Source organism: Astatotilapia calliptera, chromosome 11 (genome assembly GCF_964374335.1).
Source record: "Astatotilapia calliptera chromosome 11, fAstCal68.1, whole genome shotgun sequence".
Taxonomy (NCBI): Eukaryota; Metazoa; Chordata; class Actinopteri; order Cichliformes; family Cichlidae; genus Astatotilapia; species Astatotilapia calliptera.
Genome location: NC_137432.1, coordinates 13,573,461 through 13,590,444, shown reverse-complemented (window position 1 = coordinate 13,590,444; position 16,984 = coordinate 13,573,461). Strand labels below are relative to the sequence as shown.

General features: G+C 39.1%; 2 protein-coding genes and 1 long non-coding RNA gene across 3 annotated transcripts in view; 2 read left to right on the top strand and 1 right to left on the bottom strand.

The window, feature by feature from the left end:
• LOC113031623 (exostosin-1b) overlaps positions 1-3,682 on the top strand; it is a 44,763-nt gene extending 41,081 nt beyond the window's left edge. The window contains exons 7-11 of the mRNA XM_026183870.2: positions 370-465; positions 1,675-1,764; positions 1,963-2,123; positions 2,217-2,388; positions 2,670-3,682. Of these exons, the coding sequence (XP_026039655.2) occupies positions 370-465; positions 1,675-1,764; positions 1,963-2,123; positions 2,217-2,388; positions 2,670-2,855 (705 nt within the window). The 3' untranslated portion in view covers positions 2,856-3,682. The remainder of the gene's footprint in view (positions 1-369; positions 466-1,674; positions 1,765-1,962; positions 2,124-2,216; positions 2,389-2,669) is intronic.
• On the bottom strand, positions 2,381-2,821 carry LOC145431757 (uncharacterized). Its single transcript, XR_013912051.1, has 2 exons — positions 2,629-2,821; positions 2,381-2,503 (listed from the first exon to the last, which is right to left on the bottom strand). It is a non-coding gene; the product is annotated as an uncharacterized LOC145431757 (long non-coding RNA).
• A 4,792-nt stretch (positions 3,683-8,474) lies between the features above and the next one.
• Positions 8,475-16,778, top strand: LOC113032399 (double-strand-break repair protein rad21 homolog A). The gene is made up of 14 exons (XM_026185308.2): positions 8,475-8,634; positions 9,977-10,168; positions 10,335-10,464; positions 10,639-10,738; positions 11,231-11,337; positions 11,534-11,731; positions 11,869-11,994; positions 12,091-12,216; positions 13,378-13,601; positions 14,184-14,337; positions 14,485-14,630; positions 15,030-15,206; positions 15,399-15,482; positions 15,789-16,778. Exons 2-14 carry the CDS (start codon positions 10,025-10,027, stop codon positions 15,978-15,980), a joined length of 1,908 nt encoding a protein of 635 aa, XP_026041093.1. The 5' UTR covers positions 8,475-8,634; positions 9,977-10,024; the 3' UTR covers positions 15,981-16,778.
• The last annotated feature ends 206 nt before the right edge of the window (positions 16,779-16,984 follow it).

Genomic DNA, 16,984 nt, shown 5'->3' with positions numbered 1-16,984 from the left:
TTCTGCTGACGTGAAAGTTGTGCTTAAATACTGTTGAAATTCAGACACAGAGCTGTTTAAGATATGGTGGCAGTGTTTTAACTACTATGTGTCTGTGCTGTGTTTTGCAGCACGGGTTTCGGTGTGTTCATTCAATCCTGTCGCCTTTTTCAGTGAATATTGGGTTCACAGTACATTTTGTTTCAGCATTTACAGTAATGACACATCACTGTCGTGTAGGTGGTGTGACAGTTCTGAAAATAGATATGCAGTTTCATGAAGATGCTGTTGTCTTCTACAAAGCTAGTAAAGAGATGATTTTGAAATTAAAATGAGGTCTTCTTCATGGTGTTTATCTTTAATCCATACTTTTTTCCCCTCTTTGTGCAGGTGATAGTTTTGTGGAACTGTGAAAAGCCTCTTCCTGCCAAGCACCGCTGGCCTGCCACATCAGTCCCTGTTACTGTAATAGAAGGAGAAAGCAAGGTAAAAACCTTAGGCGTGTATGTGTCATATTACGCAAGTTGTCCACATTTGGTTTTATTTCACAAATCTTCTTAAACTGAATAAAATGTATTTATTGGACTGCACACAGTATTCAACAATGTCAAAACAAAAACAGTTTTTGCAGTTATGTGTGTGTTTAATTTAAAATTAACCACTGAAATGTTACATAAGCATTCATACCTTTACTTGGTGCTTGGTTTAAGCGGAAGTACACCTATTTTCTTTTTTCCCCATTCTTCTCGGAAGAATCACTAAAGCTCAACCTGGGCTGCATCAGTGAATTCTATTAGTGGGAATCAGTGCAGACGGCACAGGTGAATTTCTAACAAGTACAGCCTTTGGGTCCTTTTTAATTTACTGTTTACTGCATGACCTTTTATGCTTTCAACACTTACTAATCTAAGACCACAGCCTCCCTAATGCAGGAGGATGCTAGAGTGTGTCAGCTATAGGTTCAATATCTAAACCTATTTTATATTTACTGGGGATTCGATACAAAAATGTTGGATTTATCATTTAGGTCTCAGAAATAATGAAAAAGACTTAAATTTTAAGCATAAGTGCTTTTCAGACATGGCACTGGAACGTTGTGTCTTTCTCTCTCACTTCTTGGAGCTTGATTCAAGGAGGTTTATCGGTATTTATCCTGTAAACATGTTTCCAAGCAAAATGAAACTTGTAGTGTATAAGAAACTTGCAGGTATTTATTCAACTAAAGCCCCGTGGGTCGAATGCCAGTGTGGCCAACAAGGTTGTTGCTGACAGCGATTAAAAACCCACATTCTACACTTTGATTAAAAGTGACATTTAGAAGTCTAGACACATTTTTATTTTTTAGTCCTTATGATCACTTAATAAAATAGTTATTTTTAACTATATTTAGAGAGATATATGAGAGACTGTAGGGAAAAGCACTCTTCTACTTATGGATCCTGATCTGTGTTTTTAAGCTCCTCATTAACACGGTGTGTTTGTACTGTCACTGACTCTGTAAGATGAACAGCTCTGTAGCACAAAGAGACATGAAAGACACTGACTGTTGGTGCCGTCTGTTAAGCACATGCACCTCACTTGTGCTCATATGAGGCCAATTCATACAGTGTCATTTGGTAATCAGCTGCACAATAAAGCTGTTTGTTCTTTTCTCTCGCCCAGTCACATTTGCTTGTGTTTTCCAAATCACACCAGGTGATAAGCAGCCGCTTTCTGCCCTACAACACTATCCCCACCGATGCTGTACTCAGTCTGGACGAGGACACGGTGCTTTCCACTACAGAGGTCAGACTGTCATCATACTTCACTTGTACTGTGTTTTCATTTAAGACCAAAAGTGGCCCAAGTTCGAGCTAGTCATTTTCTATTTATCATCTCTCTCTCTATGCTGTTGGTACACTTCTCTGGAATCATCTGTTCTCCTGTCCTCATGTGCTGTGTTTTCTGCCCGTCTCACTTTGTTTCTCTGTGATCTCGATCCAGGTTGACTTTGCCTTCACAGTGTGGCAGAGTTTCCCAGACCGCATTGTTGGTTACCCGGCCCGTAGCCACTTCTGGGACAGCAACAAAGAGCGGTGGGGTTACACATCTAAATGGACCAATGACTACTCCATGGTGCTGACCGGGGCTGCTATCTATCACAAGTACTGTCACTCATCTCCGATTCCATTTAGTCCAGAGCTTACACAGTTTCTCCTTTTATTATAATCAGTCACTCTGTCAAACTTCCTGTTTAGATACTACCACGACTTGTACACCACCTACCTTCCAGCCAGTCTGAAGATCATGGTTGACCAGATGTCCAACTGTGAGGACATTCTCATGAATTTTTTGGTGTCGTTGGTGACTAAACTGCCACCTATCAAGGTCACCCAGAAGAAACAATACAAGGAAACCATGATGGGACAGGTGGGGCATTTATTTTTTTTTCTTAAATTGTGTTGATGGTTTTGTGGATTTGTTTATTATCATCCACAGTTAAGTGTTTTATGCTCTGATAGCCTTTAGTTCCACTAAATCCCTCCTGTCAAGGAACAAAACAAAACAGTCGTCATTTGTAAACCTGAATTTAAATTTGTATTCTTGCAATATTGCCTCAGAAAGGTCACTGTCATTGGTGATGAATCATTTATTTTGTTGATCTCTTACCCTCTGCCACTGTCTGTGTCTCTCGCACCTTCAATCCACAGAGCTCCCGAGCATCTCGTTGGGCTGACCCGGACCATTTTGCCCAGCGTCAGACCTGCATGAACAAGTTTGCCAACTGGTTTGGCACCATGCCCCTGATCCATTCTCAAATGAGGCTGGACCCAGTCCTGTTCAAAGACCAGGTGTCCATACTGCGGAAAAAGTACAGGGACATAGAGAGGCTATAACCTTCCTGAGCCCCCCCGTTCTCTGGACACTACAAAGAAAGAGCGAGGGGGGCGACCATACAGAGATGCGCACAGCCTTTTCAGAGTTGCATGGGTGGATCAGTAGAGAAGCAAATGGGGTTTGGAACTGGGGAAAAAGAAACTGGAACAGATGCGGCTGTGTCTTTTTTTTTGTTCTTGGTACTTCCTCCGTGTCTCCTTTCTGACCTACTGTAATGTGTACTGGAGAGACCTGACCACAAGAGTCCCACTATTTACACTGACTACCACCTGCTGAAGCTCACCTGAGGAGCTAAAGGTTCTCGACCTTGAAGCAAAGCGGTCTTGGAGTCTGAATTCACAGCTTGCTGCTTCAGTATCCCGTCAGTGGCAAACCACTTTCAACCCCGCTGAAAGAGACAGGTCTGGTCTGTACACTATGCACAGGATTCTGCAAGTTTTTGCTGATAGAATATTACTGATAATTATGAAGAGGATAACACTATTTTGGATTGTGTTTAGCTATTTTTTTATACAGTGGATGAACGGCCAGCACTACTCTTTCTGTATTGTCTTAAAACCAATAGTTTAGAGTGGGTTAAGAGAGGAAACAAAGCCGCGACCACAGAATTGAGTTGCGGTCGTTGATCTGATATTCACAGTGCCTCACAGTTTTATCTGATGCCGTTGGGATCTGGGAATCTCCGAAAAAGACATGGTGCAGAATGAGCACTTTGATCTTGCTGCTGTCAGTTTTATCTTATTTTGTTGGTTTCCCCCGTCATTTGTTATTTTCTGTGTAAATGAAATCATGGAACGTGGAGTAAAATCTTCCTAGTCAGCTTTTATATATTTTGTTGTAGCTCTTTCATTCATGCTTTCATTCATATGAGCAAAAAAAGAAAAAATCTGAGTCTTGTCATGTGCTATTCTGATTACATTCTTATGGTATAATTATAATGGTGTTAAAGCCAACTTACACAACTAGATTTGCAAATGCAGGGATAGAAATCTCTCATTGAATCCAAGACTGTACTTCCCTGAGAGCTTTTTAGAAAAAAGTCTTCTTAAATAACAAGCTAGGATACTTGTACATGTGTTTTGGCTAGAACAATACAGCTTTGCCTTTGTTAGAACAGGCTTAGCAAACTGAGCCAACTAATTGAAACACACACCACTGTGAAAAGGCAAGAAAGAAAAACTTTTTGGCAAGATTTATATATATGCCTAAATCCTCATAAATCATTTAAACCCTTTATCTAATTTAAAAATGATACTGAAGAGACTACCACTTTTCCTCACTTAGAATAAATAAATAGGACGGGCTGACAAACATTTGCACCGAGCATTTGCATTATTTCTAACTGGGTAGAAATGTTCAGCTTGGGGAATGTCCTGGAGATCCTGTAGTAAGGGATTATTCTCAATGTTCCTTTTAAAGAATACACACAATCAAAAACCTCACTGATAATTACAGATTTAAACTTGCCCTCAGATTGGCATTATGACACTGTGCGTACCCCGCATTTAACAAGTGTAATCCAAAACAAAGACACTGGAAAGTATTTTCCACAATTCAGTATGTCAGTCTGGTAAATTATCTCCCGGCCTCTGCTACATATATTAGTCTTCTAAATCTGAGAGGCATATCTAATTTTCTGCAGTAATATATGCTGACTGCCAAGAAGAAATCGGGATTTTCTGCTTGTTTATTAAACAATTTCTGATTGTTGGATCCCATTAGCAGCATTTGTTTTTTGGTTTATATGTCATATCATTTTATCTAAAACGTTGTCACGTGATGATTTTTAGAATGGGGCATGTGTTTTGGAATCACTGCATCATCCAGGCAAAATGTAATGCAATTCTTTAGAACTCTAACCCCTTAACCCCTGTACATCCTTTAATAATTTGTTTTGTTTGTTTCTGTTAGTTTTTTTTTTTTTTTAAAGAAGATCAAGCATATGATTAGTTTGATAAGCTCCTCGGCCCTTTGTATGTGCCAATACAAGCATTCGTTTTTTTCCATTTCCCTTTCTCATATGAAGAACTCCATTCGCCTTCTCATATTTATTTGGTCCAGCAGGTGTGTTTTTTCTGTCTATATGGGGAGAAAAAGGAAGGGGAAGTCCAAAGATGAGGGTGCTGCATGGTATTTTTCACTTCAGAGAATGTGCTATCAGCTTGACAGTAAATTTAAAAAACAAAAAACAGAATTGCATTTCTGAAATAAACTCGGTGCAATATATATAAGGTGACATTTTCTCTATCTTTTTCTTTTCTGTGCCCTTGTGTTAATATCTGAGAGGGCGAGAGGTTACATATTGATGTGCCTTCAGAAGAAATACTGTCACGAGTTTAAAGTTTTCCTCATCTGCCTTTTGCTTCGTAGTGTTTTTTTCCTTTATCAAAATCCAGTAACTCATAGTGGCTGCCTAAATGATATTGTTCAACACTGGAATGCTATAACCACACATCTGATACAAACATTCCTGCCTTTTCTGTAATAGCATAATTTTTCAATGTCTTCTTGAACTCATCCTGACACGCATACTGCCTTGTATTACTGTACTTGCGAATTCCTCCGAAAATCCTCCTCCTTCCCAGTTGTCATAGCGGTAGTAGTACATGTAATACACATACTGTAAATTTTCACACGCGGTATTCATCTGACAGGATTGTGACCTGAATGAATCTCTGCCTGCTTCCTTCACTCTCTTCTGTAACTGCAGACCTAATTTTATAGAGATTAAGCTGGAAAGATAGTGGAAAATTCTGAATTTTGTAAAATGAATTTTATAAAAACAAATCAGGGGCGAGAAAAAAAAATCTAATAAAATGTTTGATATAAGTTTACGGTTTTCTTTGTGTGGTTTTTGGTTTTAATTTTCGTTACTTTGAAACTAAAGTTGGAATTTTGTTTGGCTGCGATCCGGATACCCTTTTTTTGCTCTGTTCCCTTTTCCTGTTTGACCTGCCCACAACCCATTTTTAGGCTCCCAAAACATATTTTGTGTACTGTGCACACTAAAGAAGAGCCAAACTGAATAATGCTTCCAGCTTCCTTCTTGTGCTTGTGTGAATTTCATCCTATGCCAAGAAACTGCAGTGTTTACATAAATCTGTGTCAGGATGATTGGTTTAGACACGCTGCATAAATAACAGCATCTATCCAGGATGATCCCATGGTGCATGAGAGCTGCCAACTCAGCTGGAGCAACAGCTACAGGAAAGATTGCTTCCCTCCAATACACTCGCACGCACGCATGCACACACACACAAACTCAACTGGGCAAAACTCAAAGCAAAAAAAGATCTGCAGTTGGAAAAAGCTGGACTAATGCCCAGTCAGGATGAATTATCATGTCACACCAAAAAGAACACCATTTGGACACTCACACCAGGTCCACATCCACGGTGTGGTCCAATTCAGAAAGAAATGATTTAGATGCGTCGCTGAAAATGTGTAGTTTTAGATAAACTGAAGTGGGAAACTACAGAGATGATACCGCTGGAGTTTTTCCACAGCGCCTTGGGGATGCTATCCAATGCCAAAAGTATTCTTGTATTTTTTTTTTTTTTTTTAATGTTCTGCAAATCAGTTCAACTTTCCTTAATCCTGGTGATGAGATGTGTATCTGCTGTGGTGATGGGTCTCAGTTTTGGCAGGCAGGACAATTCCCTGCTGTCGGATTAAGCACTGTGACTCAGGGCCAAATCTGAGAAATGCCACTCCCTATCAGATAACATTATGCCATGCTAAGAGAAATGATTGAGGACACACTCAAGCTTCAGAAAGAGAAGAAAGGGCTTCTTTTTTTCTCTCTCTATCTCTGCTGCATTTGAAGTCATAAGACATATTATTTTCTGTAGTGCCAATATAGATCTCTTGGGATATGGGAATTTATATAGTCATGGTGTCTGTTTGCCTTACTTTACTTCAAACACTGCAACTAAAAACAATTCATTATAAAGGATTTCATGTTTCTTCCATGCTGCCTTTTGGGATAAAATCCTGAGAGTCATTGTGCATTTTGAACTATATTGAGGGAGCACATTTGCTTTTCTGTTACACTTCTATTGCAAGTGGTATAAAACACTTAACTGTCTTTATCCATAATAAAAAAATAAAAAAAAGTAGATGATATCTAGTCTATGCAAATGCATATATTTAAAGAAAACTAAGCACGTGAGGAATAAGTCATTTAGAGTTTGAAGAGTACATCTGCAGCTCATCTGAATGCCATACAGGACTTCTAACAGGCAGTTACGTTGCAGAAGAGTTGATGGTGCTCCCTGTGGTGACTTAATTGAATACATTTAGATTAGGGACATTATTGCTCTAATAACCAGAATCAATTAATTTCACAGGATTAAAGGAATACAAGTCCTAAGTATTTGCCTAGATAAAAATCTCCAGCTGTTTTTAGGCTTCATCCTTTTCTGCAAGTCTCTGCATATCTCTGCATATAAGAATGCAGTACAGCCTAAGTGGGGTTTTTTCAACTTAAATAGAGCTTTGCAGATAATAATATACTTCTGTTTTTTAGATGTAGATAATCAGATGCATTCAGGCTTTGACTCAAACCTTGTACATCAAACGTAGGAGCTCATCTAAAGCAGGAAAGCATCAACAGAGAAGTGGCTGCTTTCTCTAAAGCTATTAAGGCGTATCCGTCACATCATAGCTGCAGACAGCAATCATCTAGATAATATTATCTTGTTTAACAGATGGAAGCTCAAAACTGTGTTGCGATCCAGACGCGGCTCTGGAGTAAAGTGTGTTAAAATGGGTCATAGACCATTTTCTAAAACTTCATACGATGTCCCCATAAATTAGTGATGTAATCCATTCAAACACCTCCATCCAGTTTTGAAATATATTCACTTTTTATGTATTTTTGCCCCCAATGTAATCTGGCCTAGATCACATTGACTGAATGCACGAGGAATGTGGCGGCATTATGTGATTGTGGTGCATAAACAGACCTTGTGACTTCATACTGTCTTGTTAGGATTTGATGTTCACTGAAGATGACTAATAATATTGTTATGAATCAGTTCTTTAACAACGAATTTAACAGAGTAATTCCTCTGATATCTCCCTCATATAGTGATACAGAGCTTTGCTGCTGCTGCTAAATTACAAACATGCTCAGCTGGCAGCAGTTGTAATGCAACAGATGCTGTAGCCTATGAGACAAATCCTCTTAGTGCATTTTGTAATTTGATTGTAGATGAGTCAGTCTGTTAGCCATGTTCCTCATCTCTGTGTCTAAAATGGTTTATGGACTGCATGGATGACCACTTCACTGCCCACTAAGGATACTGTTAGAAGGATTGACATTGTTTGAGTGTTACCATCCCACGTGAATACAACCGATCATTTTTTGCTCTTTACATAGTCTTTAACATAACCTTGATTAGCTCAGTCGCCTTAGCAAGTCCTAAAAAAGATTATTAATATGTATTATTGTGGTTGTTGTTGTTGTTGAAATTTTAATAATACATACGCGATATATATTTCAGAATTTAAAATTACCTTGGCGATCTCTGTGCAACAGCGCCTCTTATCCTCCGCTGCCGTTCACAGCAGGCTGTCTGTTAGTATCACCCTTCTTAGCAGACTCCTCCTTCGCCATTTTTGACTGTAAACATCCTGTCGATTTTAAAAGGACAGCGGTGAGCGGGAGGAAGGCGACTGGCGCCATCTTGGCTGTTTTAATGAGTACAACAGGGAAGAATTTGCTGGGAGAAATAACTTAATCATTGGGGTTTCGCTCAAGAGGGGATACTGTCGGTAAGTGTGTTTGCAGCGGAAATATTTGGGCGCAGTTTTGTGTATTTTACAATAGGAAGTAAGCATGCATGTGTGAGTTTATTCACTGCGGCCTTCAGTGTAAAAGAAGCCGTTAGCCAGCAGTTAGCGATAGTATTGTGCTAGTGTAGAGGGAAAAAGTATGGGCGCCTTGTTCCTGTGCGCTTCACTTCCCCCCCCTCACGTGCTTCGTTTGTGTTCTTGCCATTTTATAAAATTTGTGGTTTTGCTCAAATTAAGTTAATTCAGTTTGATCCACATTTTCTGCTTCACCGCGAAGCTGCTCACTGCTTCTTTTGTAGTTAGCTGCTGGCTAATTTAGTTCATCCCACTTGATGGCGCCGGCTATTTGCTGGCGCAGACCACTCTTTGGCGCTTTTAACGTGTTAAACTGTCTGAAGTGCGTGTTCAAAGACGCGTGGGGCTTTTCTAGTTAATTATTGCATTTTGGAAATGTAAAACGTTGTCATATTATTGAAGTTAAGCGCCGCCAAAGTGCGACTTTCCACAGATAGACATGTGCATTTACAGTGTTTGCCTCGGAGAGTGGGAAATAGGCGGAACTTGAATGAAGTCACGGCGCATGTTTTGATAACGTTCGAATCTCACTTTCTATGTGTAGTTAGTATCTTACCAGCAGTAAGTAACAATTAAAGTTTCATAACTTTAATTTATTTGTAAGAAAAAAAGTATACGAAGTGTTTCGAGGGAGCTCAATTGGATGAAGTATGAAGTAGCCTCGGTAAATCCAGCTAGCAAGCCCCCTGCTTAATATGAGCGGCGGCTTTCGAAGTTGTCTCAAAATGTTAATTTGAGATACAATAGACCGCTGTTTATTAAATAGAAGCATTCTGATGGCATTATTATTTAAAATATGGGGTAGTGTCTTAACGACTCATGCGACTTGTTGCCCAACTCCGGCTTGGTGGCCTGGTTAAATTTTGGATCTCTATTCCACAATCTGCATGAGTGTCCATCCGTTTTATTTGTAATGGCTTGTTTTGTTGGAACATCAAGGTTATATGTAATTAAGCAATAGGTTTTATTTTGGCTTAAATATTCAGCATATTTCTGACCAAATGATAGTTGCAGCGTATTACTAAGTAATAATCGTGTGCAACTATCCAGTGGTGTTTTCTTCGACTTTTTCAAAAAGTAGATTTGACTCTTAATCCCACATTAAGAACAGTCAAAAGTGTTGAGGATTGTATTGTTGAAGTAGGGCAAAAGATGCATTGTTTTTCCACAAATCCTAAGGGATGGTAATGCTTTTGTCTTGACTTTTTTTTTTTTTTTTTTTTTTACTACTTTATTATGTTTACAGGTAAATTATACCACAGGGGTGAGCGTGTGACCCAGGAGAAGCAGGGCAATGTTCTACGCCCACTTTGTCCTCAGCAAACGTGGGCCGCTGGCCAAGATCTGGCTGGCGGCCCATTGGGACAAAAAGCTGACCAAGGCCCATGTGTTTGAATGCAACCTCGAGAGCAGTGTGGAGAGCATCATCTCACCCAAGGTAACACAACAAAAATAGTCTCAGGTATTCTGGTGGTTCTACTGTAGACTTTTTAGTCCACTTTCTATGCTTGTTTTGATCTTGAGCTGGTGAAATACTAAAACAGGACAAATAACCCTGTAAAGATTTATTTTCTTTGAGCATTTTGGGCACTTTTGTTTTTTAGGTGAAGATGGCATTGCGTACATCAGGCCACTTGCTCCTTGGGGTGGTGAGAATTTACCACAGGAAGGCCAAGTATCTGCTTGCTGACTGTAATGAAGCTTTCATCAAGATCAAAATGGCTTTTAGACCAGGTAAGGTCTTTTTTCTGTTTCTTGAAGTTTTGATCCGTTTTCCCCAAATAAATAAAAACATTTTCCAGCCCATTGCTGTGGTACTGACTTTGATCCATTGTGCTACACCTCATAAATAAGAACCACATACAAAGTTGTGTGTTTAAAACTACGTTGCTGCTTGTCTGTGTTCAGGTGTAGTGGATCTACCTGAGGAAAACAGAGAGGCAGCGTACAATGCTATCACCTTACCTGAAGAATTCCATGATTTTGACCAGCCACTTCCAGATCTGGAGTAAGTCAACTATGTAAACGACTCTTATTTTGTAATTTCTACCAAATACTTTTGTCAATTATAGGATGCAGTGTAAGGTCTGTGTTTTCAGTCCTTGGTGTTAAGTATGACAGCAACGCATGCCCCCAATTTTTGCTTTCATCAACCATTTTTATTGTCAGTGAAGCCCATCTCATTGCACAATTGCCATCATTACACAGATTGTTCAATAACAGAAAGATGAAAACTTTGTAAATAAGAGCAGCTATTTGGTGATTCAAACAGTGGTGACAAAGGCCAACATGGGCTATTGTAGCTAATGGAAGTCTGTATACTACATAGAAAAATGTAGTTCTGCAAGTTGTATTGTAAATAAATGAATAAATAAATACTGCAATTAACAACAAGTATATTGAGTTTCAGTGATGGGCTGACATGGAGGCTTTATAATAACGTCATAGGCAACTGTTTGACTCATCTCTAATACCTTTGTTTGCTTTCTCCTTCAAATAGTGACATAGATGTTGCTCAGCAGTTCACCCTGAACCAGAGCAGAGTAGAGGAGATCACCATGAGGGAAGATGTTGGCAACCTGAGCCTCTTGCAAGACAATGACTTTGGTAGGTCATTATTTATGTCCTCATGTGTACACACACACATCGCACAACCCAACCATGGTAATGGTCACCACACTTGGCAAATTTAGATTTACTAATTATGTCTTTGTTATCCATTGGGGTTTGAAATGTTTAATTCATTTCTGTGTAATGAGAAATGTGGTGTATATTTTATAATAATATCTGCTGTACTCCTCAGCTGACTTTGGCATGGACGACCGAGAGATGATGCGTGATGCCAGCACATTTGAGGAGGATATAATACATGGTGCGACGGCTTCTAACCTGTTGCTTGAGGCTGAACCTGGTCCAGCTAATCTTCCTGACAAATCCAACCACATGGAGTATGATGACTTTGGGGACGGCTCCATGGGCAACAGTGATGGGGGGATGCTGGGTGAGAAGCATATTTGTTTACACATTGGGATCTGGTGACCGCATCATCATCACTGCCACATCATTCTCATACTTGGCAAACAATTCTTGTTCTGTGAGATATGATAACACGATAAAGCTAAATGTATTATTTCTTAGTTGACAAACTGCTGAGCTCTGAAGACGGCGGCGGTATCTTTGACGATCCTCCAGCTATTACAGAAAGTGTCATGATGCCTCCAGATCATGGTGATGATGAGGATGACTTTGACAACCTCCAGTCACGTAAGTAAACAAAATTGTAGAAACTATGGTGATAAAACTCCTCAGTTGTGTGCTGTTATAAGTGACCATATTGCCTCTTTTGATGCGTGTGTCCAGCGGGCCCAGACAGCCCAGACTCAGGTCCACCAGAGCCCCTGCCTGCCATGGCTGACCAGACAGAACAGACCACTCTGGTTCACAATGAGGAGGAGGCCTTTGCCCTGGAGCCCATTGATATCACTGGTAAGTCCCCGCTCTTTTGTTGAGATGAAAGGCTGCATTAAAGAGGAGAAAAAATTGAATTGAATTCTTTATTTATTATTCTTTTGTAGCATTGCAGTTTTACTCTTCTTTTTTTTTTTTTAATTGCGGTCCATAAAAAAAAAAGGGGGGGGCCTCTATAGTCAATGCTGCATAAACACACTCGCTCTGCAATTTTAAATGCTTAAAAGTGATTAGTTTATGGCAATAAGCACCAAGTAGCCACAAAATTAAAACCAACTACAGATAAAGTTAATAACATTACACTTTTTCTTTAGTGCTGTGATAGCTTTTCTATTTAATGTCTCTAGTTGTACTGAGAAATTTGAAGGCAGTGCTGCAAATTAATAGGACTGAAGAAAGGCTTAAATTTCTGTAATATTGATATATAATTTGCTCAGAGCAATTAACTTTTAGTTTTACTTGTCTATATTTTGCAGGATAAGCCACATAGTTGCAGGTGTACACAGGTTTGATAGGAAGATAATGTCCTCACTTCCAATAAACATGCTTAGTGTAATACATTCTTACTCACTGGGTAATAATGGGCTATATAGAGTGGAAGCATGAAAATACAGTGCAGGCTGTATTTACGGGCATATAGTACAAATGAATTAAATGTGCCATTTGTGTATACAGCTGGAGTGATTACAACAGAACCATGTTTGCTTGGTGTAACATAGGGGAAAAAACTACTAACTTCTCTGTAGACACAGCTTTAACATCATTAAGCACTTATCGTAATAATTTAATCTCCTAAGACCCGAACTCTTCCATCGCATGCATTTTTAATTTCTCTTTGATATTTGGGCATATTGGGACTCGATGAATGTAAAAACAAAGAATTACCAGATTTTTTTTAAATTTATTTTTTTAACTTAATTTTTGTTTCTAAGAAAAATGAGAGCCACATATGAGGATATTCGTTTAAAATTTTGATAGAACAGCAGCAGTATAATGTCCTCGTAAGTGGATATCAGGTGCTTGTAGAGCAAAATTGAGTATTTTGGTCTAAATAACCCAAAATGTGATGTCCACATATGTGGACGCCAGGTCCTAGGAGGTTAAAATTGTAATTTTAGTTGTAGGGTAGTTATGGTGAAATAACCATTGTGAACTTTTTTTTTTCTTGTTTCTTTTCAGTTAAAGAGACCAAGGCCAAGCGTAAAAGGAAACTGATTGTGGACAGCGTGAAGGAGTTGGACAGCAAGACCATCAGAGCCCAACTGTCTGACTACTCAGATATTGTCACCACCCTGGACCTTGCCCCTCCCACTAAGAAGCTTATGATGTGGAAGGAAACTGGAGGAGTGGAGAAGCTCTTCTCTCTGCCTGCTCAGCCCCTCTGGAATGCCAGGCTGCTCAAGGTAACAAATGCTTGTGATAAATATTCATGTATTTGTGGGTAAATGCGCACACACATTGAGAACTAACACAGACTTTCAGCTGCCTGTCTGAAATCACTGCTAAGGAATATTAGCACTTTGGCGTGCTTATCACCGCTTTCACAACAGCAGTCCAATTCTCCAAGTAGGTCAGCCTCAGTTGCTGTGTAATGGAAAGGGAGAGGAGATGGAGTAGATTTATAACATAGTATTTTTTCATTGGCATTCTGTTCAGATTGTGGGATTTACAATGAGAGCATTGAAGGAGCAGGAGGTGGAGGAAGTGATTGTTTTTGCCTCTTTCCCTGTCCTTTAACACTGACGTTACTGCTTCTGAATACTAAATAGAAAATGTGTCGATGCATAATTTAGGACAATTTCCTTTTGTCTCACATGAGTCCTCCCCAACAGTTCTGCATTTTTGTTTTAATACTAACTTGTCATATAGTGGTTTTTAAATGTGTAAAAAAAAAAAAAAAAAAAAAAAAGTAACACCCGCCCCTCTCACAAGTTGTTTTTTTTTTTTTTTTTTTTTTTTTTTAACTTTTACATATCTGATACCAGATGTTCACACGTTGCCTGACACCTCTGGTGCCAGATGAGCTGAGGAAGAGGAGGAAGGGAGGCGAAGCAGACAGTCTGGATGAGTTCCTCAAAGAACTGGAGAACCCAGAGGTGCCTAGAGACGAGGTCTTAACTCAGCACAGAGATGTTACTGGTAAGTCCTGCTGGAAATGACGAGAGGAGATCATGTCATTAGTTGTGTTAAAGCCTCAGAAGGGAGACCATATTTCATCAAATAAGGTGGTGTTCACCTCGACAGTTGTTATTACTTTCAATTAATCTCTTTCTTTGTGTCCCTCAGACCAGCCTATCATGGAGGAGCCCAGCATACTGGCAGCCTCTGCAATGGAGGGCAGCAGAACGGCCTTGGATGAAACTGTCATGCCCCCTCCCTCCACCCCACGTGCAGTCAAACGCAAGGCTCTTGACAAAGACGGCACCCTTCCTGTGAATATCTATTTCCTTTTTTTTTTTTTTTTAAATAAATAAATAAAAATTATTTATGCTGTAAAATCAGCAAAATTACAGATGTCTAGTTTACCTTTGCATTGCGTATAACAATGTGCTGTTGTTTGTATCTAAAATGTATATAATGGACAGCTGATTCTTGTTAGATTTTCAGTTCTTAAACAGTGTTTTCCTAGACCAGGCTTAAAGATTTCACCTGGTTAGGGTCACATTCGTGTTAAATGTTATTTAATAGAAAGGTTCCAACAGATGAAGTTGTTTTGAATTTGTTGAAACATCAAAATGGGTCCAGTTGTAGAAATAAAACATTTCAGGTTACTGCATTTTGTATTAACTCGGTCCTGATTTTGATGTTTTCTGCTTTCTTTCCTTTTTTAGATGGTTCCCTTGGAGCCGCAGCAGTTGGCTGACCGCTCAGTCGTGCCTCAGAGGTTAGACATGCCTCAGGTGGAATTGCCCCCAGAGGAGAGTAGTCTCAACCTCACAGACCTTGTCCCTGAACTCAACCTTCTTGGGGAGAAGGAAAAAGACAAGAAGGATGAAAGCGATGAAGAGGTGAGTGGAAATAGCCTATTCTTTTATTTATTTACATGCAAAACTGGAGAATTTGTAGTTGACAGTGTTGCCAATTTGTCCAAAGTTCCCAATCAAGAGAAGTAGTTTTTCTGTCTGTGTGGCTATACATGTCTGGACCAGTTGATGCTAATCATTGTTTTGTTTTTGTTTGTTTGTTTTTTTGTACTTTAGGAAGAGGAAGGGCAGGGTGGAGATCAAGATCAGGAAGAGAAGAGATGGAACAAGAGAACCCAACAGATGCTGCATGGTCTCCAGGTAAGAAAGCTGTTATGGTGCTTACACATTTCTGAAAATGGAATTTAAATAACTAAGCCTGTTAGCAAGTAATAATGAAAAGGCTTTGGGCAGTTCACAGAGTGCTTTAAAAAAAACAAACAACAACTAACCTTTGTACTTTACTTGCAACATGGTTTGGATGGATTTAATCCATGGTATGGATTTAAATTTGAAACATGGTAGTCTTTTAAGAACTTTTCCTCACAAATTGACCTCAACAGTGAGAATCATCTCAAAGTTGTGTTATGTTTGATCATACATCTATTTAATGCTTTTGTCTCATAGCGCGTTATGGCTAAGACTGGTGCACAGTCTGTTAGTCTGCTGGACTTGTGCCGGAACAACAACAGGAAGCAGGCAGCCGCCAAGTTTTACAGTTTCCTCGTCTTGAAGAAGCAGCAAGCCATCGAAGTGACCCAGTCTGAGCCCTACAGCGACATCATCGCCACAGCTGGACCAAAATTCCACCTTATTTAGACATTGGAAGAACCAACAAACACTGCTTGCAACAGGCATACATTTTTGATTCTCAACTATTTTCCTTTTTATTTTGTGTTTTCCTGATGCCCCCCCCCCCCCTCTTCTTTTTTTTCCTTCTCCTACTTCTTCCCTGGGGAAAGGGGGGAGGGATTAGGCGCGAATGCGTTGGAAACTTTTTAAAATAACAGATTTTACTGTACTACAGATTGAATCATGCAGTATTCTTGGTTCAAATGGAGCGAGGAAGAATGTTTAACAGAATATTTATAAAGCAACATTTTTCAGTCACCAATTTGTAAACTTTTAAGTTAAATTTCTATTGTCTGCTTATTCCTTGAGTTTTGTATCATTGCCCCTGTTTCAACTGAAATATTGCAGATTTTAGATAAAGCCCCCCAGTGTACTTTTCAATAAAACATCCTGTAATGACTGTCCATGTTCTGCAAAGGTACTGTTTTATTGCTCAGAAGTGTAACCTTTCCCATCCTCTCCTTGTTGCACTTGTTCTTTGAAAAACAAAATGTTTAATCTGTTTTTTAAAAAAAATTGGTCAATCTTACCTGGCATTAAATATCACGTATCAGATGTATAATTCAGGAAGTTTGTCGATTAAGTTTCATGTAAATTTCTTTTTTGTACCTTTTTAAGTTTATGCTTATTCACCTCTTTGCATTATATAACTAGGTAATGTCCTTGTTACAGTTAAGTTCATTATCCCACCTTTTTAGTCTTTGGGTAACTTCTAGTTGTGATACATCTGTAAAGATTTGAAATAAAGTGTTTTAAGTACTTTGATTACTAACAGGAGAGTATTGATTCACCTTAAATTCAAAGGCTCATTTCTGCTTTCAGTTTTTTCTTGTTGCTTGACCATGTAAAGAAAGCACTGAAATGCAAAAACCAGAGACTGGGATCAAAAATACTAAATGTTACAGTTGTGAGCATAGATGACATTGTGGGCATAGATGTCATGGAAATGTAGGGCCTTTAATAGTTTTATA